General features: G+C 41.9%; 1 protein-coding gene across 4 annotated transcripts in view; it reads right to left on the minus strand.

The window, feature by feature from the left end:
• SLIT3 (slit guidance ligand 3) overlaps positions 1-24,150 on the minus strand; it is a 519,568-nt gene that overhangs the window by 195,309 nt on the left and 300,109 nt on the right. For all 4 annotated transcript variants that reach the window (XM_062629206.1, XM_062629204.1, XM_062629205.1 and 1 more), the window contains 2 exons: positions 15,536-15,607; positions 10,254-10,417 (listed from right to left, as the gene is read on the minus strand). In XM_062629206.1, coding sequence (XP_062485190.1) covers positions 10,254-10,417; positions 15,536-15,607 — 236 coding nt within the window. The remainder of the gene's footprint in view (positions 1-10,253; positions 10,418-15,535; positions 15,608-24,150) is intronic.

The following is a 24,150-nucleotide window of genomic DNA, read 5'->3' on the forward strand; positions in this document are numbered from 1 at the left end:
TCCACCAGCTCTTACACAAACAGTCATCTGTTCAGGTAAAGTTTTCTTGAATAATGCTATAAACAGAATTTCAAATCTGATTTGGGTTTAACTACTTCAGTTAAATGAGGATCTGTTGGTAACTTCCTAGCAGATCCATACAGTTAAAGCACAAAAATATCCAAGAGGGTTTAAGCAGTTTAAATTTGTGTAGTTGTAGAGAGGAAGTAGAGAAACACCTGGTCAAGAAAACAAGTCCAAGTAGGCTATGGAATATAAAGTTCTTGAAATTAAAATTTTGGTATAATTCTCATAGGTATGAAGAGTGTAAGCATACAGAGGCAACACAGCCTCTAAATAAGGATATTTGGAATCTAAAAATGAACTCTCCTTTTGCTGCCAATTCTTCTACAAATGATACAGGAAAAGTGAGAATATTTCAAGCTCCCTGTGTGTGTCCTTCACAAGTGCAGTGAACTCCTTACAGCATGGATGCCACAAAGAGAAATGGCTGCAGACAACCCAGCTGCATTTAGATGATTTCCCTTATGAAGGTCTTGTATCAGTCATCTTGGCATCTCAGCTCTTTTCTGTTACACAGCACCGCTAGTTCAATAAGTTCATTATATTTTTCTCTAAGAGATAAAAATCAACGCAATTATACATTTGGCTATTAAAAATGACACTAACAATACTTGGAAGGAAGCTCAGAACATGATTAACAAAAATTACCACACTTTTTTGGTGCCTGATGTAATGCAATGACAGCCTCAGTGATTATGGCAGTTAATATCTGGCACACCATTAGCCTGTTACAGTCTCAGACTATGGGTTAGGGGGAGAGAGGAGGCAGGGGAGAGACTTAGGACCCAGCAGTTTACAGAGAAATAAAGTGCTGGCTTTCAAGTAAGCATCTCATTGGCCTTTAGCCTTTGAAGAGCAGCAAATAGAGCGATCTCACAATTAGAATGGGATGGTTACGGTGTACAAATGAACAGCTTAAATGTCACAGGCATTTAAGGTAAATTTTGCAATTACTAAATAAACTAAGCTCATTTGCACTGACACCCAGTGACGGCACACTAAGTAGTGTGCTTTATTACAACCTCACCTACCCAATTGCCTCTGCAGCAGTTCTTTTTTGCTGGCATAATGGTAGTTATTTGTAAAAATTATGAATGGATTTTAAGATAAATCTTACAAGATTTATGGTTAAAATCTGTGTTGACATTAAATCAGTCTAAGTATAGCAAACATGAAATTATTGATCTATAAACAAAATACTACAAGCATTACAGATCTGTGGATATATTATGACCTTTTGTGGCTTAATTAAATACCCCATTGGATCTTCTTATAACACTGGGACATCTGAAATCAGCTACTACTTCATGAGCTACAGTTCTCACAAGGCTTCCAGTAATACAATGTCAAAAAGATATGTAAGGAGGATGTATTGTAGTCCTGCTGAGATGCATGTGCAAGCCAATCATAACTGACTATCTGCAAATTAACATCCCTTATTGATGGCAAATATTCCACTAATGGAGAAAACTTTGTACAAATATGTTTATTTTACAGCAATGTGCAGCAAATGGTTTATGCAAATATTTCTATCTCCGGTTGTTCAACAGCTTTTCACTGAGCACAGCATTAAGGATTGATGATAAAGTAACTTGAGCCCCTGATTGAGGATGTTAATACTATCAAGTTCATGGTATGCAAAAATTTGCTATCCATGAATATTCATTATTTGATTCAAGTTCTCTGTTTCACTGAACATTCCCAAACAGCAAAATATCTGCTAAAAATTCATGGCACATGAGCACAACCGTTTTGTACCAAAGCCAACACCAATTGCTTTACAAATTGTGAAGAATAAAAAAAGCAGTTATCCAATTGCAGTGAAAGGGAAGTCTGGTGCAATGAAGGAAGCCTACTGTATTCTACAAACACCTACTCTGTGTGTTTCAAAATGTATCAGTAAAGTAACACCATTACAAATCAGACCTTCGCATTGTCTTATCCTAAAAGCACTAATATCGCAATTACTTAATTAACAGTCATAGCGCCAACATTGTATGGAATACTTCTAAACAAAATGGAAGAAGGTAGAACAAAGCAGACACCTGCAACTGAGGTTTCGTAGGTAGATCTGTCCCTCTGAAGGATTAGTAAAACAGAATCTGTGAGACAAGTCCTTTCAAAGCTATGACAAAGGTGGTTTTCTCTCAGAGAAATTTATTCCATCTAAGTCTTCCACAGAAGTGACTGAAAAGTCAGAGCTTGAACGTATCCTATGCCCTGTGCCCACTCTGAGCCTTTCTTTGAAGGTCTTTCTCCAGCCTTGTCAACACAGGCACTTTCTCCCTAAAGCAGCTAGAACTTAACTATTGCACCACTGTTAGCGTGTATTTGGTTCTCTGGGTTTGTATAATACTTCCTCTTCCAAAACAGGCTAAAGATTAGAAAATAATGCTACTAGGAAGTCTTAAAGGTGTAGTCCTTCTGCAGTTCAAATGACACCTAGGCACAGTAATGCCGTTAATGCCAATGCCATGAAGGCGCATACGGAGTGACATTTAAAAATAGGTCCAGAAATACTACAGTCAACTTATAAATATATTCAAGCATAAAAATGAAGAGGAAGATAAAATATTTAAGTTACCTGCACAAGGTAAAATGATAGATAACGGTCTTGATCAATTGCAAGCCTAAGACGGGAGTATAGCTCTGGGATGGCCTTCTAAACAGGTTATCCATTAAAGAACCTGAACTGTTTCACATCTGATGAAGTTTGACAAAGTTATGGAAGAGATAGAAAAAGTTTAGGACTATGCTTTGGGTCCCCTGGGTTAGATTTGCTGCTACTGGAAAAGGAGTTTTGAACATGACTTGATTTTGTTTCACTGCACATTTGTCTTTGCCTCTTTCCCCCACACCCTCACATCCTGCTGCAGCCAGCATAGGTCTTTCCCTGCCTCGGCACGTTTTCTTCAGTAAAAGGAGGAAGATGGGATTCACTTCAGTCAGTCGCAGTACAGACTGACACAGCTTTTGAGGGGGTGTCAGGCAGGAGATGACATTTCTCCTGACAATGGCACCCGAGGGGCCCAGCCTGGGCTTGAACCCATTCAACGGCCAGATCTGAAACACTTAAAGAAACACTTTTTACCAGAGGAGTGGGCAAGGACCGAAGCTTGAGGCACTGCCCCCTTCCCAGGGCCGCTTTGGAATTCCTTGGACCAAATTCTTTGGCATTCAGAACACGCTAAGGAATGCAGGGCATTAGGGACCTTTCTTGCCTTCCTCCTGGGACGGGCTGAGGTTGCTGCTTTGGTCCTGTGCAAGAGACCTCAGGTACATTCAGGGTTTTTATGGTAAGTGGATCTTGTAGAATGAAACTCTGACACGTCTGCCTGCGTTGGAAGGAGTTAACTCAAGGAGCCAGGGGATCCCCTCCGCTTCGGTGCGGGTGTCTGTGCGCTGGCAGCGGGGTGCAAGGCCCCGTGAGGTTCCACAGAGCCCTGCTGAGGACACAGCGAGCCCGCTGGGAAGCTGGTGCGTTGGAGGAAGGGCTCGACAGCCCAGGGCAGTAAGGAGTGAGTCAGAAACAGCCCCACGAGCAGCAAGGTCAGACACCGAGGAGGGGAGGAGGAGCTGGAGCCCATCTTCTCGCCCCAGCCCTGGTGGGGAGGGCAGTGAGAGCAGCTGGGCCTGGCAGCTGGCCATGGTCAGCCCACCACAGCTTCAACGCACTTATAGAACACCACTAAAAGTCATCGTCAATGAAACAGCAACACAAGAACCTGAAGTTGACTGCATGCAGCTTTGTATTTGCCATCTATTCACATATGGAATTGTGCAGCCATTTTATAAGCAGCTCTATGGTGGGGTTTTTTTGTAGTTACTCTTGTTAAGCGTCTGTAAACGTGTTGCCAAATGCATACATTTATCAAACAGAAGAGTTCTACACATTTCATACTAAGGCTTGGCCACTTCATCAGAGTCCTTTCCTTCCAATGTAACACCACTGCTCTCTGTGAACCAGCCCAGAGCAAAGCTGTGCCACTGACCCGGACCAGGACAGACCACCGAGGTGTGTTCCCACTGTACCCTAAACCACTGCCAACACACCAGTAACAAAACAAGCCTCTGATACGGGATATTAGCAGAAGAACTAATCCCATTATTATTCTTAGAGCAACAGTTCAAAAGCTCAATGGCTGAATAATTATAACCCAACCTGCTGTTATTAAATAAGCATTAAAGAGCTACACATATTGCTTTGGAGAAAAGACAATTCCAGAAAAAAAAAGTAATTATACTGAAAAGGTAGGACATCATTTTTGGGCAGTAAATATAGTGTAATATAAAGCCAGTTTTCAGCTTTGGTCTTCAGAGAAATATTAAGTGCCTTAATAAATATGTATTCATCCCTCAGATTTGCAAGACAGGCCTTCAAATAAAAACCACCATATGCGGCATCTTACATATGAAGCAATTCAAGAAGTAAATTCTGACAGTATGAAACAACATGACTGCTAGTGCAACAGTAAATTTAAATTTGTAATCAGAACCTAATGGAAAGGGAAAACAAACAAGCTCTGATAAATCGGATTAGTATCTCTCCCAGCCTCCCACAGGATTTCATTTGAGGAGAAGCTAACAAACACACAGTATTGAAATGTTTCTTCAGACTAAATGTCAATGTTAGTCTGTGACAACAATTTATAACAGGGGGTAAAAATTCAGAGTTCCACAAAAATTTCCTGAAACCAAATTTAAAGCATAATGTTTACCAAAGCATTTTAAAAGTCAGACAATGCCCACAGTCCTGCATGGACCCCAGTGTAAGGGCACTTACTGGGTCTGTTGATGGTCACAAAAAGCATGAACCCACTTGACAGTGAGAAGACCAATGTTATTGTCTAACACAACACACAGGTCACTCTTTCGGGAAGAGGTCAGAGTTAGATGAAATGATTAAGCTCACTTCTAACAGCAATAAAACATCCGCACAATGGGATGTTTCTGCATGGCAGAAAGTGACATTCACACACACACACACACAGAAAAGACCTTCTCTGCCTCCTACTTTGTCTGTTCGGCTCCCTGTGACCACTGGGACCAAGGGCAGCTCTTGCCTGCATAAACAGGGATGGACTGCATGGCGAGAAACTGCTCTGCTCCCCCGCGAGCAATTGCTACTGCCCAGCATCACCACAATCTGCACCAGTAGCACATAGCTGGTTTCCAGGGAGCACCTGTGTGGCAGTACCTGCATGTCCCATGTTGAAAGCAGCGGGTCTGCTGCTAGTTCTGCAGACACACTATCGCACAGCGTCTTTAAAACCAGGGCAGCTGGGGGGGAGCTCCGCTACTCACGCGCTTTTCCTCTTACAGCTTCTGAATGTTCTTATTAAGGTACTAAGCCTGAGGAGTGCTATTTTATTAGTTACTCATTGTTGGCTGCCTCCTCAACATTATGCTACGAAGTTATTAGGAGAAAAATGGAGCAAGACAACCTACTATGTTATGTGGTTAGAGCCAGAGAGTAACAGCTATGTTCAAAGACCATTTGACCTCACCTAAACAAATAAATCTGTTTCCTCATTAGGCTTCCAGGCTGCACTAAGCTGCAGGAAGCTAACATTATCTTCCTCTGCATTATACATCAGCTGCAGCCTCTCTGTATGAACCAGAAACTCTGGATCTTCAAGTGATGTTTGGATCAATCCACTGTTTTGTCAAAATCAGTATCAGTTTATTTAGCCAGAAATCACTGAATGCTTGACTCTGGTAATGATTTCTCTGTTGCTTCAATTTCAGACTCAATTTTGCACCAATTTCAGACTGAATTTTAACTTATTTAATCCAAATGATGTACCCTGATTTTCTTCAGGTTCTTGTAGATCCTTCAAATGGGAACTAAGGATCAAGAATCAGACAAAATGGTTTCTAATGACAAAGAGAATGGATACAGCTTCCCTCTCTACAATGCATGTTTCATTATTAAACTAAACTATCTTAGAAAAGTTCTTAAAAATCACATATTTTAAACTTTCAAAATTTCATACTGCAAGACACAGAGCTCCAAATCAACATCAGGATTTTATAATCTGGTACTTCTTACCTGAGAAAAGAGTGAATTCAGTAACTGTTAGAAGTATCAGTCCCTGGTCTATTCTACAAAATCTCATCCAATTTTCATACTCCACGGTAAATACCGCCCACTGTAAAATATCTCAAGCCACTCGCCAAAACTCTAACAGATCTGTATCAACCTTCACCTTCAGAGTCAACATCAAGCCCTAATGTACTGCCTCAGAACTGTCAGCAACAGAGGTGGTGCCTCCCACCACCCACTGCAACCAGCCCACCGTCCCTGCCTGCTTGATGACCAGATCATCTCCTCCAGCAGCCCGGGGAGCACTGATGACATTCCAGCTGTTCTGACAGCTGAGGACTGCAGTGGCTGAAGTATGCTACACATCAGTTTGAGGTACAATGCTCCTGAATGTATTTGCTTTATTCTTAGGTGCATATTCAGATGCATATTTATTTCGTCATGTATATACTTAGGAAAACCAGACTGATTTGTCATTTTAGTAACACCCAAATGGGGTCACTCACTGGGTCCTGCACAGAGCACTGAAAAGACTAAGGTGCTGCTTCATGAACGCACTGCATCGGTTTGCAAAGCTTTATAGCCACGCTAGTGCACGTGAGAAAACACATCATGATTTAACTGATCAATATGTAGACTAATTTCAACTTCCATAAGTAAGGAGCAGGCAGAAGAAAAATCAAAGAGCCATAATAAAACTTATATGAGAGGAAAATGAAATAAAATTACCATCTTAAGGAGGTCAGAGGAGGACAAGAGACAGACAAATAGGCACTGAGAGAGCACGTGTGTTTGAGAGAGACAGAGAGACAAGGTTAGAGGAAGAGGAGCCAGTTCAACAGTGAAACATCTGAACATGGGAAGGAAGCTGGGTCTGATCCAAGCAAAGGCTGGAAGGCTCTAAGAGGTACTGAGCATAAGCCAGCATCCCCAGATGCTTCCCTGCTAGCTCAGGGAATATAAAAAGAAACCATTCCCAGGGAACAGAGCGCAGGTAGTGTTTCAACTGATATAAAGTCTTTGCTTAGTGCACAGTTTCCTCTCATCACAGCAATGTGGCAGTGAATTGCAGGGTTATGGTGGAGAGAGAGGTGAAATACATCATGCTGTCTATGTGTAGGACACCAACAGGGGCACTCTAGTTCCACACAATTTCCCCTTCTACAAGGCACCGTCTTGCAGGAGACTGGCTCACCAAATGCATCCCAGAGCTCAGCAGACGGCTGTGCAGGACGAAGACTGTGTTTGGAGGCTTTGTTGGGAACAGATGGCTTTAAAGCTCAGACCCAGGAAGGCTGCTCTGTCAGGGGTTGCTCTGGAACAGAGACTCTCCTATGAGGAGGAGCTTGCTGAAAAGCTAGCCAAAGGCTCTGGTGGATGACAGGGCTGCCAGCAGCACTCAGTGTTCCCTCCCAACAGTGAGGGTTCATCTAGCCCCAGTCCTGCTCATTTCTGCTCCTCACCTTTCCCTTGCCTCCTAAGCAACTCAAATCCAATTAGACATATTTGCAAACCTATCCCCACGCAACTGTGCACCATTTAATCCTACACCTTCACCTACAGTTTTGACCCAAATGCTCACAGGCATGAACAAGTGAAACCTGGAAGAGCTTTTCCGCTGCTCACAACTTGCCTACATGTGCCATTTGAATTGATCTCAGTTTACACAGATATATCTGCATGTAACTCTGACCTCAGCAACATTATCTTGAGAGACTTTGCACCTAATGCTTATAAGCATCACAGCACAGGACTGCTAACATACTGTCCAGAAGGAATGCAACCATTTGGGTTCCAGTTATGGCACTTCTTCATCAGTGCGTCACTTATGCTTTTTAAAATTTCACTTCCAAATTTCACAAATCTTTCCAAAGGAACATCTGTGATAAAATTAAAAAAAAACCCAACACACCTATTTTTGCAGAGGGTTCAAAGAATAACCAGAAGTCAGTTTTTCAAAGAGGATTTTCTTCTTTCCCAAAAATTCTTTGATCCTACTCTTTCTGCTCTGAAGAGTGCAACAGGACAAGTTTTGCACTGGAATGCTCTGATGAAGCCCATTTTACAGCTGAATTTTCTTTTGCTGCGATGAAATTCCCACTGCCATAAAAACACAAGTGCTTGAAGTGCTGAGCCTATACTGAAACAGAGAAGTTCACTACCTTGTATTTCAGCTCTTCGTAACTATGATGCAAAAGCAGCTTTCACTGCCGGCTTGGGGCTAGTTACAGTGATTCATATGAGCTTAAATTGTATAAAATTCCTTTGCAGAGGGACAAGATCAGTTCACTGTTCGCCTCCAGCCCAGCTTGACTTCATAGTCAAACATGAACAAATTACGCTGTAAAATCAGCAATAAGAACTGTAATAAGGAGCAGAGAAGATTTATCTCCTCTTTAAACTAGCTGTCCATGTAGGTTTCTGTCAAACTAGCACATACTGAGTACTCTGCTAAATCCTCCTCTAAAATGATCTCTTCAAACGCATTTCTTTTGCAGTGTATTTCATTTCCCAAGTGAGGGTCAGGGATGCACCTGATGGACTGTCTCAACGGAGGCTTCTTGCCTTGAATTTCTATTGATTTATTTTTTTTTTAAACTGAGGCCAATTGAGAGTTTTCTTGTACGTTTTGGGTCCAACAGGCAACTCTTAAAAACCTTTTCTGTTCTGGAAGCCACAGTCTGCACAGAAAACTCTTATCTAGATGAGTTCTGTGCATGCTACATTTCTCATTCAGCAATTATTATCTCTTCTCTTGATTTAAACAACTCCTTTTTTCTTCACTTCACTGTATCATAAATCCAAATATCTGAAATTCAGACCCCATCTGAAACTTCATTTCATAAGAAAAAAAAAATGCTGTGATAAAATCTGATTCTGCCAATAGCTTAATTCATTTTTCCCATTTCTTTTATCCTTCCTCTCCCAAGACTGTTAGATTTCTAAACTTTTAGTTAAAATTTGGATGTCATTTGTCAGGTATTCTGGGCAGCATCGAATCTCTACAACTGCGTAGAAGCTGCTCACCACTCTTGAAAATCATGTCACAAGAATCACTGGTCCACAACTACATTTGCTGTGTGCCCACAACATTTCCTGCGCAGCTCCAGCGCTTGGTATTAATCTACATCCATGATATAGCGATCAAACCCTTCTTCTCTAACTACAACCACTTCTCTGTCATATGTAAGTGAAACCATAGAAAAAAAGCATCCCTAAAAACATTTCTAGTACAAGCACTTGTTCTGCATTTCCCTCAGTCACCCCATGTACTCAGAGGATAAAGCTTTAGAGCTGAGAGAGATGAAGAACCTGATACCACACGACTCACAGTCTATCAAGATTAGGGCTCACACTGACTTAGTAACAAGCTCCTTGTGCTACTTACCGTTTGCCTGCAAAACTGTCTCCAGACTTGTGCCTGGGATCTTCCTTCTTTCCCACAGCACACGCACTGCCAAGCCTCTCCCCTGTCAGATCAGTTCCTGTCAGTCAAATTCAGAGATCTCTTTTTCCAAGCTCTTTATTTTTCCCTCTTTTTTTTACTTTTTCTCCTTCTTCTTTTAAGAAAATGTATTTCTATAATGAAAGAGCCAAATGCAGTTCCAGAGACTTCATGAATAGGCCCAAGATATAGACACATGGTTTGTGAGTTGGCTGTGTATTATCAACCCCATTTATCATTGTAGAAACTTGTAGAATAGCAAAGTGCATTGTCTCCCTAAGCATCCTGTCCCTGGGATAAAATCTGCTCCTCATGTTCTATAGTCCAGTGATTTATCAACAGAAATTAGCATTTTCTATTTCGTTTCTTTCGTATTCCTGTCAGCTCTTGAGCTCTTCCCTTGAGAAATACCAGATTATCCACACTTAATTGATTTCTGATGTTGATATCATTGGCAGTGCTAAAGCAGAAAACATGATTTCAAAACCGAAAAGTTAACTGGAATCCAATAATCCTTATAAAGCTGAAAAAACTTAACAATTTGATCTATTCCATTACAGTTTAGCTGTGCTAAAACCAAACAGGACTGCTACTGAATGGCATTCAAACACAACATAGTAATTTTCCACTCCCTGTTTTTATGTGAACATCAATATAAACCCATCAGCTGATAGATAAATGAATGGTTGGCAGCATTACCAGAGCAGACAAAGTCCTTCTTCTGCACATCTGCCACCAGGAAGCCGCGCAGGTTGACGGGGGCCAGGCAGAAGGTGAACTGCCCGATGGTGCGGCGCTGCCGCAGCCAGTCCGACAGCCAGGCCAGGTGGCAGTCGCAGTGCAGGAAGTTGGAGTGAAGCCGCCTACAAAACACACAAGAACCCTCAAGTTATCAACAGTAGTTTAGACATAAGACACAAAGCAGAGCAAGCAAGTACAAGTCTGTCTCTTCAGCACAATTTAGTAGGATCATTGCAGCTTATTAATTAAAGTTGAGCCAGGTCTTGACTCTCTACATTGACAAATAAGTTACAAACATCTACACATACATTAGTGCTGTTATTTAAAATGGCTTGGAAGAATGAAGTTAAATAATGGCCTGCCTACAGGTACTTACGAGCTGGCCATTCCAGTGAAAAGAATATGAAGAATTTAAGATTCCTCCAAGTAATCACTTTGTGATTTTATATCAGAAACAACCGCATGAATGTGGTATCTTTGAGTGAATTCAAAGGATGGCTTCATAAAAATGAGGACCAGGCTGAAAAAAAGGGTAATAGGTGATTCTCTCTCCTTGGGGAGGGGAAAGAGAGAACCCTCCACACACCAGCAGCTATTGATCCCTTGTATGCTGTATTTCGAAAGGCCACTATGGATGGGTTCTGGACAGAGCAACCTGGTCTAGTGGAAGGTGTCCCTGCCCATGGCAGGGGTCTGGAATGAGGTATCTTTAAGGTCCCTTCCAATCCAAACCATACTATGATTCGGTGTCCCTGTGTTGCCTGGACAAACTCATCAATGCTCTTTTTATTGTGGTACTTTAATGCAAGTATGCAGTTTCTAGACAGGAATCTTCATTTCATGACGAAAAAGGGGACCATGATAGGGTGATGCCACAGAGCAACAGAGGGCTGTTCTTTGTAATGGAAGGTCTATCCACCGGCTCCCTTCTCAGCCTGCTTCGTGCCTGGGACTAGAGACTGGCAGAAGCATTATCTCATTGTGGAGGGAAGTCTGCAAATTGATGATGTATTGAGGGAGCAAATCTGGTCATTTTAACAGCTACCACACTTTAGGTCAAAACAAAAGCCCAGCATATACATTATTTCATTAATTGTAATGAGTCAGACATTCACAGTGTTATACCAAAGCTGAAATGATAAAACAGACTGAAAATCCTGTCAGAAATAGTTAGACAAGGCATTATTCACTTATGTTACAGGCATTACATTTAAAACAACCCACAGAATCAGTGTGCACAGGATTTTTAGCCTTGTCCATCCACCAAAGAAATCAACTGTCTATGCGAGATCTTCATCCTGCTGAGCAGCACCAGCACCCAGGCTGACAGTCCCCAGCTTTGTATGTTTGGGGTGGAAAGTCACACTACAAGACCACAAATCTGGAACTGAGAGTTTATCCTGTAGGGATGGAGGATGCTAGTCTCCTGGGAGCACTGTGTAACATAACTGTTGCAGAAGGATGCCTAGAAAACCTTGTGCCTGAAGCTATTTAATTGACACTGCAGTAAGTCAGATTTCTAGCAAAATGTTTTGTTCTTATGAACCATTAATCTGCCTGGAACACTTTTTGTTGGTTGGAAGAATGAATAAATACATTTACAAAGAAAAGAGAAAAAATATAATCTAGCCAGAAATTATCCTAAGACTGTGCTCTAACTCCAACTTAGAGAGTAAGCATTTCATTTAAATCCTTAGGGTATTTTCCCTTCCTACCATGGCAATCAAGAACGATACTGAGAATCATCTTCCTCCAGAAGAGCTCATCTCACACCATTCCCTGCATCCCCCGTGTGGATGCAGGCAGGCAGGAATAGTAACCCCACAGTTTCACAAAAAGGGGCAGCTTTCTAGTCCTAAGAGTTGGGTTTTCTTACTCACTAAATTGGTACTGCTGGTGTCAGGGGTTCCCCATGTCAGCAGAGCAAAGTGCCACCTCTGCCAGCTTGCCTGACTCAGCAGAGCCCAGCCTCATCGCCTGGTCAAGTGTTTTGTGTGGATATTCTACAGTTTGCTTTGGAGAGGAGGCCATTTGAGAGCCTATCATGCTAACAAAGCAGCCTATTAGAATATATTTTTGATAATTATATTAATGAATACAGCCACAGAAAGACTTTTCACAGTACTTCAAATGCATAATGCACCAATTCCCTGTGAACATGAGAAGCATCAAAGTGATTTGGTACATTTTCAGTTTATCCTTAAATAAAAAACCTAAAAGAAATTATGCAATTACCTATCTCAGCAGTCCCTCACACATGCAGAGGCAACAGGCACTTACCATTAAGCAAACAGGTGTGGGGAACATGTTTTAACATAAATAAAGCTGGTTCAAGCAAAGGAAAGCAGATCAATAAAAACTAATTCCTGTCACTTCCAATCAAGGCGAAGAGATCAATGAAACTTAGCAACAGTTAAATAAAACAGGTTAGCACAGTAAAGATGATTTCTTCAGGTGCTTCAAATCTTACTGGGCTTTTTATTTTTCTTTGCCTTGAGAGTTCTTGTCCAAGTTGAATATGCTCTTTACTTTCACTTTTCCGTCTCGCTTCTTAGACTAGCAGATTGTTTTGAGAGCCATGAAGACAAAGCTATTTATCCACAGAAGCAGGAGCAGTTGCGGCACAAGCGGCCCCAGAAGTCCTGCTAATGGATCTCACTAGTGTGTAAGAGGGACACACAGAGGTCAAACACTACCCATGCCACAGCTGGGTGGGAAAAAGAGCTTGTCCCTCCTTAAGTAACATTCAGACCAGGGATCCCCTACAAGAGCTTCTGTAAGAAAGCCCAGCTAAGTGAGAAGCTACTTGAGAAGCTGAGCAAACTGATGATCCTTTAAGGAAACAGTAGTCACCAAACTGTAAGGAACATCATTCATGATCTGTTTGGACTGAATTTGCATCAACAATGAAGAGATTAAATAGTAGATCTTAGTCAGCCATTATGTCTCAGACTGCTTTCCCCTTTCATGCTAACTGCTCATTGAGGTTGTATATTAATGTAGAAGGTAAAGGTTATCAAGTGAAATAAATCAAAGAAACTAGGAAGATCATTAACATTCCCCCCCCAATAATATTTTATATAAATATTTTACATAAATGAACAAAACCTGATGAGTTTTAGATGTGTTTAAGGGTATGTTAGTTATTTGGTTATTATTAGCCATTTACCTAAAACTTGGTTAAATCAAAACAGTATTAGCCTAAATTCTGAACAGAAGAAATTCAGAAAATACTGAGTAAGATGCAGCTATGTAATCTTATTCTGCAAATAATTATGGTTAATAAAGTATTAATTGTGAAAAGTGCTAAGATGGATAGAGGAAAAAAAAATTACTATGAAGGAGCAGCTGAAGAAACTAGAAAATGCTATTTCATTCATGTATTTCTCTTATATTTATTGCTATTTTGATGACTTCTCTGTGTCTGTTGAAAAAGGTGCAAGAAAATATAGAAAACAAAACTATTTTTCTGTATTGCCACCTGACTATGTAGAGGTTTTTAACTCCTATATTGAACTGCTCGGAAGAGCGCTGGATGCTATTTGGCACTCTGTGGAGACTGAAACATGCCATTTGATACTGATGAAACTACCTTTACAGAGCAGGAGGTGAATGAATATGAATGCAAGTTTGCAAAAGTTGCCCTTTTTGCCACAGACCTTAAATTAAATTTCCAGCAAATCCTTTTAGAGCGGGTCAGCATTCATGTTCTATAAATGTGGCTCTCAGAATTCAATATAAAAAGCTTCCCTTTATAAATCCTATTTATGACTTCCTTCCCCCTTTTTTTTTCCTTTTCTTTTTTTTTTTTTTCCTTAATTACAGCAGAGGGGGATTAGTCAGTGTAAGTCCCCAGGGAGCTATATACAAAGCCATCTCTGAAATTAAACTAAAGGGAAAATGACAGAAGGCATTGAGCTCTGGGAACAGACAAGACTGCCTAATCTGAAGAAGACAGGCAAATTTTCTGGACCACTGTGACTGAATGAGAAAAGGCGAAACTCCAGGAGCCTTCACCCTGCACCTTTATCCTCTTTATCCATTCTTTCCTAAAAGACAAACATCTAATTTCCATTTCATTACTTACATTAAGATCTGTGAATGTCACTATTTAATGAAGAAGGTAGATTTAAATCAGAGATTATCTTACTCTGGTTGACATGAGTAAAGCCATTTTTCTTCAGTTCTGTTAATTTACTTAATTTGGTTTTACACATGTGTATGTAGCATCCTTGAGGCATTTTAGTTTTTCGATGTTGTAGAAAATTTCCAGGCTGCCTACTATTTCCCTTTCTTTGCTTTTAGGACTACATAAATCTTGGTTGAGTTTGAGATTTTAGAGTCAAAAAACAGAGATACTTTGTTTAAACATGACTTTTCCTGAAGCTGTGTATTCCCTAAAGAAATTTAAAGGAATTATTTAAAGAAAATGGTTTTGGTAGACTATGGCTAAATTATACAAATGCACAGAGTCTTATTTCAGTCTTTGTATTTTGGTCTACTAAGGCTGAACAGAGCTCTTCCAGTGGAATGGTGCCCATCTATAGAAACATGGATTTGACGTAAGAGAAGTCTTTATAAAAAATACATCAGATTCAGTGACATTTTGTTTCAGAAAGTATCTGGAGAAGGAACTTTTTTTTTCAAGTTCTTCAAAAAAATATCTTGTTTCAGAAATTAGTATTCTGAATTCAAAAGAAGAAATAGGATTTAAGCGCAGGATGTTAAGGAAATTAAGTAACGTGATCCATCTGAGCAGTTTTTACAAGGTTGATGGTGTTCCAGCGTGGAACACATTTCACATTATGGGTTTTCCTAGGTGGGGGAAATGCCAATTTCATTTCCAGGAAAATTCAAACTCTTGATAAAACCAGATCTAAGTTCATTGTTTAAACCCAAGGAACCACTGCAGGGCTCTGAAGGCACCCCCCCACCTTCACAGCCTGGCCCAGCCTCATTGGGGCTCCAGACCTGCCCCAGCCCAGCACTGCAGCACAGCCCAGGGGGACCACCAGCCCCTGCCCAGCACTGGCCTCCTGTCCCTGTCCCCATCCCTGCCGTGGCTCCCTGTGGGACGGGCCCAGCGCCACCTCCCTCAGGAGAGAGCAGTGAACTGGTCACAGTGGGAGAGGCTGGCGTAAGATTATCACAACACAACAAATACCCAAACATTGGCTTACGCCATCCTCCTCCTCCTCATTATTATTATTATTATTACTCTATTTGAAGGTATTACTTACAGAGTCCTGATCTTTGGCATATGATTGAAACTGGTAACAGGAATGCGGGTGATGTTGTTATTGTTGAGAGTACTGTTAGGAGAAAAAAAAAAGAGAGAAAAGAAAATAACAGATTGATCAATTATTTACCTTTCTTCACCAACACACCATTTACAGAAACAAGCAGCTAAAACTCTTGGTAATAAATCTGGCAGGCTGCAAGCAGCAAGAACATGCTGACCAATACCTCAGACAATCCGCAGCCCATCATGAAGGATGTTGTTAAGGCAACACAATCAACAGCTGTATAAGAATGGCTGAAGGTTGCTATTTACCATGCCTGAGCACCAAGGAGGGCAGCAGATGAAGTTTTATCGACCACTGGAACAGATCCAGACTTTCTGGATAAGCTGCCACTTTGCTTGAAAAGCTGGCGCAACTGGAGCAGAGGAACATCAAACTGGCACACCGCAATGTGAAAGCTTTGCACTTAGAGCGCTCTCTCTCACATAAAAAAAGAGCTGTTGACTTGCCCAGGCTTATTAACACAGCCAGCTTATATGGCCAGACAGCTCCAATTGCCCTTTGAAAACACACTGACTCTTTCTTTAGTTGCCTTATGAAAAAACATATGGGTAGTGGAATGGATCAGAATAAAACATGTCATGACCCAGGCATATAAGGATTTCTGCTCCTCTATGAAAGCACAGCTTAAAGAGAAAATGATCCCAGCTGCTATAGGGACCCCCTGAGCGCTTCTTATGAAAAATGAACTGACTCGATTATCATCTTCTGAGTGTGCTGCTCCCATCTATGGAGCTCCTAATTATATCAATGACTCTCCAGCAAATTAGAAGATATAAAGTTTATCAAGATGGCACAGGAAATGGAAAGCACTCCAACAGGGCATAATTGCCATGCTCAAAGTGCACCAGCTCTGCAGCTCAGTTTGCCATAGGAATCAATGGGGCCATGTCCCAGCATGGCTGGTGCTGCTCTGGCTGCAGTGGGGTGTCCTCTGCTTTATGTAAGAGGCCCAGCACTCCACAGGATCACACTGGGAGAAGACAGTGCTTTTGTGTGTTTGTGCTGAAGAAAATACTGAAACAGCCTGAAAAGGCATGTGACCCTTCCCTGTGTGAACTATCTAGTTGTGCGATGTTACGTATTTACAAAGGACACTTCATCAAAAGCTCCTGAAGACCTTTACAGAAGTTCAGTGGCCCTCTTGGTCATCTGCTGATTTAAAAACATTTTTACTGTTCTGCCCAGAAATCCCTTGGTGACACGATCATCAGCAGATTAAAGCTAAATTGGATTATAGCCTACTAAGACTGCTTTTCTGGTACCCAGGCATACTGGCAGAGCCAGGAGGTTGGAGGTAACACAGCCATGCATAGGTACAGTCAGGAGGAGTGTGTGAGCAGGCTCTGGCACTGGCAGCAGTGGGTTGGTGCTCCTGCACTGCATCGCAGCAGGGCAGAACATGACCACGCTGTTAGTAGGGTGGTAGCTGGTACTTCAGCACAGTGCTGCACCAGATGGATGCAGTACTGATCTGGAGCCAGCCTGGGGACTGACATACCCATGACAGCAAACTGCACCAAAAGAGCAAGATCACCCTTCCTTTCCAAATCTGTGAGCAGAGGGAGTTATGGCAGTAATAGCAAAGTTTTGGAAAGCTGGAATCTGCATGTCAGATCTGCTGCCAGAGATCTGTGTCAGTCAAGTCACACACGTTCACACACCAGGCTGGTAAGAGCTGTAGGCCTTAGTACACTGCCGCTTATAGTAGAATATATAGTATTGATTCCAGATCTTCTGGAAAACTTGCTGCTGCCAAAACCTGGACAAGAAACACCCAGCTAAGCATTGGGATCAATGGGTATCAAAATCAGGGGTTTGTGTATTCAATTTTTCAATATGCAAAGACTCAAACGCAGTCTATTACAAAGTTACTGGATAAGATGAAGAGGGGAATAGTGCCAGGTTCAGAAGAAAACCTAAGAGTGAGCTCTTACAGCTGTCAGCCCTGTCATTTCCTCAGCTATGCATCACAAGCTGCACATGTCACCACCTTACGGTGGCTTCAGTGCTGCAAGCGAACACAGTGACTATCAGGGTATATCTGATACACTGTTGGCCTGAGCAGCTCTACCTTGGAACTCCTGCTAATGTCATGATCACACACATCTCCCACTGTGGCAGCTTATATGGTGCAAAATGAAACCCTCTGTCATACAACTGCTACTGCTCAATTATCTTATGCAGCTAGTGATGGGGGTTGGAATGACATGAGCTTTACGGTCCATTCGATGGGACAAGGGGTGATGAGTTGAAAATAAACAGGGGAAGTTCAGGTTGGATGTAAGGAAGAAGTTCCTTACTGTGAGGGTGGTGAGGCGCTGGCACAGGGTGCCCAGAGAAGTGGCAAATGCTCCATCCCGGGCGTTCAAGGCCAGACTTGGGCTACATGGGGTGAGGTGTCCCTGCCCACAGCAGGGGGCTCAAACTGGATGATCTTAAGGTCCTTTCCAACCCAAACCATTTTAGGATTCTATGATTTCAACCCAAACCATTCAATTATATAATAAAAGCAAGCATACGCAATTTCAGTAAATGAACACAACCTCTCATAAGGTGCATATATCTATACATCAGCACACCCACCCCTCAATATCTATATTTGATATTTGCATCTACACATGCATGTGGGGAAGCTCAAACAGGGCTCACAAATGGAATTTCTAATTGCACCACCTTTTCTTTTTCTATAAACATAGAAATATAATTCACCTTCTGCCTCAGCTGCCTGTGCCATACAAATGAGCTATGCACTTGGAAGCTTTTAGGTATACACCGATAAATAAAAGCCACATGGAAAGTCAGCTCATAACAATTAAATCACATACAGAGCTGATGTCTGCATGGGTCACGGCATGCACTACAGGAGTCAATGGAAGCCACAGGAGTTCAAGGGAAACTTTCTATTGATCTCAGAAGGACGTGGAGTGGATTCAGGCAGAACGGGACATGACAGCAAGCTTCCTTCTGCAAGGAGGGTAGAGAATACCCTGTCTCCCAGTGCAATTCTTCATCCAGATGCGGAAAGGTCAGCCTCTGCTGTCTGACTCTGTGATTCCAAAGTATTTTAAAATCTCTTAAAATATTTCTGCTCTACAGACAAAACATTCTCCCAACCACAGAGTATTTCTACTCTTAAAATGTCTGATGAGAGTGGCTCAGGTTTTGCCCCTAATAAGCACAGGTTTCCCCTTATTCATCAACAAATACATAACCCTCCTTCCAAGAATCCTAAGTCACTGCTGAATTAAAGTACTCCTTAGCCACAAATTTCACAGATAACTCTAGCAGACAGCTAATGCGCACACGATTTAGTAGCATACTATTTCATTGATATTTAAATGTTAACCATTATGGAGGCAATAAAACATCTATGATAACAGCAATTATTTCAGAACAAAGAAGGCCAAACACTGCAAAGGGCACTAATTGACAGTGAACTGTGCCTCACAGGAGCTGCAGGAATTTAACCCTGCTGAGCAGGATGTGCCAGACACACACCTCCCATTGCAGGAACTCCATGGATTTTGCATGCGGACGGTTTCAGGTAGAGGTGGGCTCTAGAGGCACTCTGTAAAGGTTTCCTAGGCACATGAAGCATTCCCAGCAATGAGGTTTTGTGTCCTGACAGAGGTAAGGGCACAACACAGGGGCATTTTTAACGCATGAAGGAAAAAAATCAATCCTGCTTCACTGGTGTTCCACTGCTAGCGGCTCCGAGGGCCCAGTTTCATTTTGATCCGATGTTTCAAGTCCATAGAAACAGCCATGCAAACACCAGGAAGCTGCTAGGAAGAGAAAACTTCAAGAATCTTCCAAATCCTCCAACATCATGTGGGAGAACTTGTATTCTGCAGAGTTCTCCCCAGCTTCATACCTCCCGTCTCTTCCAGAACCCAATCTACCCTTGTCCCTTGAAAAAGCACTGTCCTCTCAGTTAGAAGTCCTCACCCTGTAAACTATTCACATCCAAAATGCTGAATCAGGAAACCGAGGTTACAGACAATATTATTTACGCCAGCAAACTTCCCACCTTGGGCCGTGATCCTTGTCAGATCTTGCAAGCTAAGCAGAAGCAGACTGCAGCAGTCCTAAGGATCCTCCAAGGACTACTTGGAAGATACATAATGTGGGATCAGCAGTCTTTTGAGGTGGTGCATCCTCCACCAGTCTGAACTGTCACAGTCCCATTGACTCCAATTTACAACCCCAGAGGAACTGCACCACTAACTCATTCCTCTGCCAGTTGTCCAAACTGGTTAGAGGCACGCATGGAGCTGCTTTCTTCCTTCTGAAGAATAAAGCTGATTTATAGCCCCTACTAATCAGGTCTCTCTAAAGGAAAGACTGCTCACTCTGCAATCCTTTGAAAACAATTACCTATCTCCTTCCTCTAACTTTTTGTGCAAATTCAACTACAGGCAGTTGCATTTCTATTCTCTTCTGACTTGCTCCAGATTCATGTACATCACTGCAATGTGATTACATTAAAATCATTAACCTCCAGAAATGACTGTCATGTGTGCATTTTTAATGTAATATTTATGCATTATTCTTTACTCTTCTCCACCCTCCTGAATAGGAATACAGGTGTTCAGGACTAGGTGAGAGCCAGAAAGAGCCCATACTCCTAATGCTAGGAGAAATTACACAACTTCTACGGAAGGTACTTTGGGGAAAAAAAAAAGAAGGAAAGGGTTTAAATTTTGAACCCTACTAATAATACATGTATTTTAGTTTAAAAACGCAGGAACTCCAAGCACCCTCTCATGTTCCTTGGACTGAGAAGGCAGAAATCCCTGGCTGTTAGATCAATAGTTAAACATTCTCAACTCTGTAAATTAGAGAGTACACAGAGATTTTGTTTCTCCTACTTGGAATTCAATTAATGACATAATTAAGAGCGCATAATGAATATCAGAATGCCTGGTGATTTACTCATCTGAAACAATACTACTTTCATTCCCACATTTCTACCTACTGTGTTCCAGTTAAGTACTAGACATGAACCAAAAGGATCTTCTGGCAATGATGTCAGGAGAAGTTACACAACATAACAGAATTATCTGAAACATTAACTATTTAATTTCTTCTATTAGTATTCCCCTAAGGACACTGTAAAGTAGTAACAGTCTTCATGCTTTCCAGTCACATTTCAAGTGGAAAAATACGTCAGAGGTTGGGGTTTTTGTTAAACACATAACACTGATGACAATACCACCTGCTACATCCTAGTTTAACAAAAGCTGTCATATCCTATTTCAGCTTGGCCAAAAGAAAAGACACCATGCAAATGTCCATTTTCCTAAACACAAGGCATGTGGCATAACGTGCAGAGGTTACTAGCCGTGAATCATTACAACATCCATGGCCATGCTTCTTGTTTGCAATCTGAAGGGATTACAGTGAAAGGGGAAGGGGAGACCATGTCGTGTGCTGAAGACGTCCTTTGTTTTTTGATGGTAACGGAGACTGATTTCCATCTTCACATTCCACTTGTGCAGCCGATCAGCACAAACAGCTAATCAAATTGAGAAATTATATGGTAGATTAAATTTTTGATTAACACTTTTCCCCAAGCCTTAATAAGCCTCTACCAGAGCCACTGGAAGTCTGCTGTGCTGGCCATTCAGCTTTTTGATACATGCCAGGCTGCTTTTGTGTCACATCCAGCTGATCACGGGACATGGCAGCATTTGCAGAAGCCTCAGTTAGACAGAAATATTCAGGCCTGTTTACTGATAGGTAAATGGAGAAAGAGGGCTAAAAAGGCACCAGCTCATTTATTGTATTTCTGGGTTTGAATGCCTTTTGCAATTGGGCACCAGAGATTCTTTACATGCTTCTAATATACATGATTCGATAGCGGGAAGCCTGCAAACAACAGTCCTCAGTTCTATGTGCCTACGGGCTTGACTCTAAAGTTACACAATGATGTCCATTTCCTTTTCCTGCTCAAAACTCTCTCAACACATTGTGGAAAGAACAAGGTGCTGAGTTGCTTCACGCTGTGATAAACCTGTATTTTGAAAGTAAGACTTGGAAAGGAGCAGAGAAGCGGGTGGGCATGGCTGGTGGGAGCAGGCATCTCAGGCGCTGTGGCACTGGTGCACTAACAAGTCTAACATTTCCTTCTGTCTCCTTCAATTACAGCACTGCTTTATCACTGTATGCTCCTTGGATGCGTATGGAATCCGTGTGTTGTGCGTCCATAACACCATGTAATTGGGCCTAATGTAAGACTATTATCTATGTGCATGCAATGGATACTGCAAATGGGGCATCTGCAGGCTGGTAACATTCCCAAGGGTGAATTACTGTCATACTCCCCGATTACTACTTCTCCCACAGCTGCCATAGTTTCCAGGCTTCCTATCCCCAGTGCAACCATACATCAGTAAATGAGACTGGAAAATTTATTAAGCCTTAACCAAGGCATCTTCAAGCATAATTAAGCCTCTCATGTAAATAGTTTTCTTGATAATGTTATTTCTGTTCAGAAGTGGGTGAACGGATGCAGAAAAGACTGAACAGCACAGCCCAAACTGCCAGTGGGGCTGAAGAGGGAACACCACAGCCTGGCCCAGCAGAGACAGAGACAACTTCTGCAAGACCCCGAGGCTCTGGGGGTAGTGGGGTGTTGCTGAATGAAAATACATGAAGAAACCCTTCCACAGTGTACATGTGGACTGAACTTGTTGACTCCGTGCCAGATTAGACACTTCCATCAGTATTTATGCACATAAAGCAGAGATCTCGGGGTCTGTCTGAAACACTAGACATGAAACATGAATTTGGGTGACTGCATTAGCAGCAGACTTTAACACTGACAGTGACAGAACCCTAGACCTCTACATTAGCAGATTCACAGCACTTGCTCTTCAACCTCTCCCCAGTTACATAAAAAGCCACTGCAAAGGGAAAACAAATTCTCCGTTCCTTGTATTCAGAAAGGGTTAAGCAAAGCAGTAACAGGTTTACATTTCAGAAGAGGGAGTTCTGATTAGGTTACTTACAGGAAAAATACAGAAAACCCCTGTTACAGGGTGTGCAGGCATCAGCAGTGACAACAGGCTGACCGAATCTCTGGTAGGACTGGCACAGAACCCAGTGGTCCTGCCCTGGGCTGGGACAACACAGGACCACTTCAACCCCCTTCCAGCCCTCGTGTCCCACCTCATGTAACTAACAGCAGGGGCATTTTATCAATTGTGAATCTAGATACATTACTGCTGTAATTAATGGTTGTAATTAACATTGAGATGGTAGGGTAGAAGCTGTAATTTCAATAGCTGTAAAGAGCTGTTTTTCATACGGATCAGAAGGAATTTGCATGAAATTAAATATTTACTGTTTCTCACGGCCTGAGGTGAAAAAGCAAAATGGCTTTGGCACTCCATCCCTCAGCACTCAGCACAGGCCTCACCCTTGACTTTCAAGGCATCCACGATTTGCTCCTTATGCAAGGTCCAAACTGGATCTCTACATGGTTCTGGTAAGCCCCGAGTGTTTCTTTTACTCAATCCTTTGATCTTCCCATAGACTCTTAAAGTTAAAGCCCATGGCTGCCATGTGGGTATATAATGAAAGCAACTGATGCTGCACTGATCAATCCATTACTCTCCACTGACAGAAAACATAATGATCTCACAAGGGGTCTTATTCACTGACATAGCTTAGAAGAGCTCTGATCTGGCACCTCAAGTTAGCAGCAAGAACAGCAACAGCTGGGTTTTTGTCTCAATATTTGTACCCAACTCTGAAATGAGTTGGCACTGTGCAAGGGCTATTTTTAAACACAATGTTAGCCCAGGCAAATATAACCTTCTAAATAGTCTCCAGGTGACATGTAAAATCCACTGAAATAAGTAACAATAACTAGTTGCCAGTTTGTGGTTTCTGTTCCAGTACTAGTCTTGCTCATGGGTTCCCATATGTTCTTGTCACAGCAGAGAGGCTCTAGCACTGTTAACTTGGGAAGCTGACATCAGAAACATCACTAGTCTCAAGGACACAGAGGAAAGAATATGCTTTTCTAGAAATGTATGGAAAATAAATAAGTTTACCATGGAAGAATGCTCAAACCTGCCAGCAGTGTTCGCTGCTGCAGCTGCCTGATTCTTCCCATTCTGTGGCTGAGTTTAATTTGCATATAACTGTTAGATTTTAACTAGTTAAGCTTATAAAGGCCAGATGTTTATGGCAGATTTTCTTTTTTCTCCTTGAAGAAGTGAGATTACTTTCAAAACCATCAAGCTTTGGGGAAAGTGGGTTATTCTAATAAAAAAAATTCTTTGCTTAAAATGCCTGTTTTGTCACTTGGCAAGAAGCAGGGTGATCCCATTTGCCCAAAGTGATCACTTCACAGCATATTAACTTAAGTCCTGTAATTGCTACATTAACTCTCTCTAGAGACTGGCTGTGCCTTGGCTGGAGTCTCTGGGACTGACAAGGTCAGGAGCTGAGGATAAGGGCAGAGGAGAGGGAGCGACAGGCCCTGCAGCCAAGAAAATGGTTGGGCAAAGAGACTGTGACAAGGAATATGTGCAAAT

Source organism: Pezoporus occidentalis, unplaced genomic scaffold (genome assembly GCF_034315485.1).
Source record: "Pezoporus occidentalis ecotype Australia unplaced genomic scaffold, CSIRO_AGI_Poc_V1 ctg33, whole genome shotgun sequence".
In the NCBI taxonomy this organism is placed as follows: Eukaryota; Metazoa; Chordata; class Aves; order Psittaciformes; family Psittacidae; genus Pezoporus; species Pezoporus occidentalis.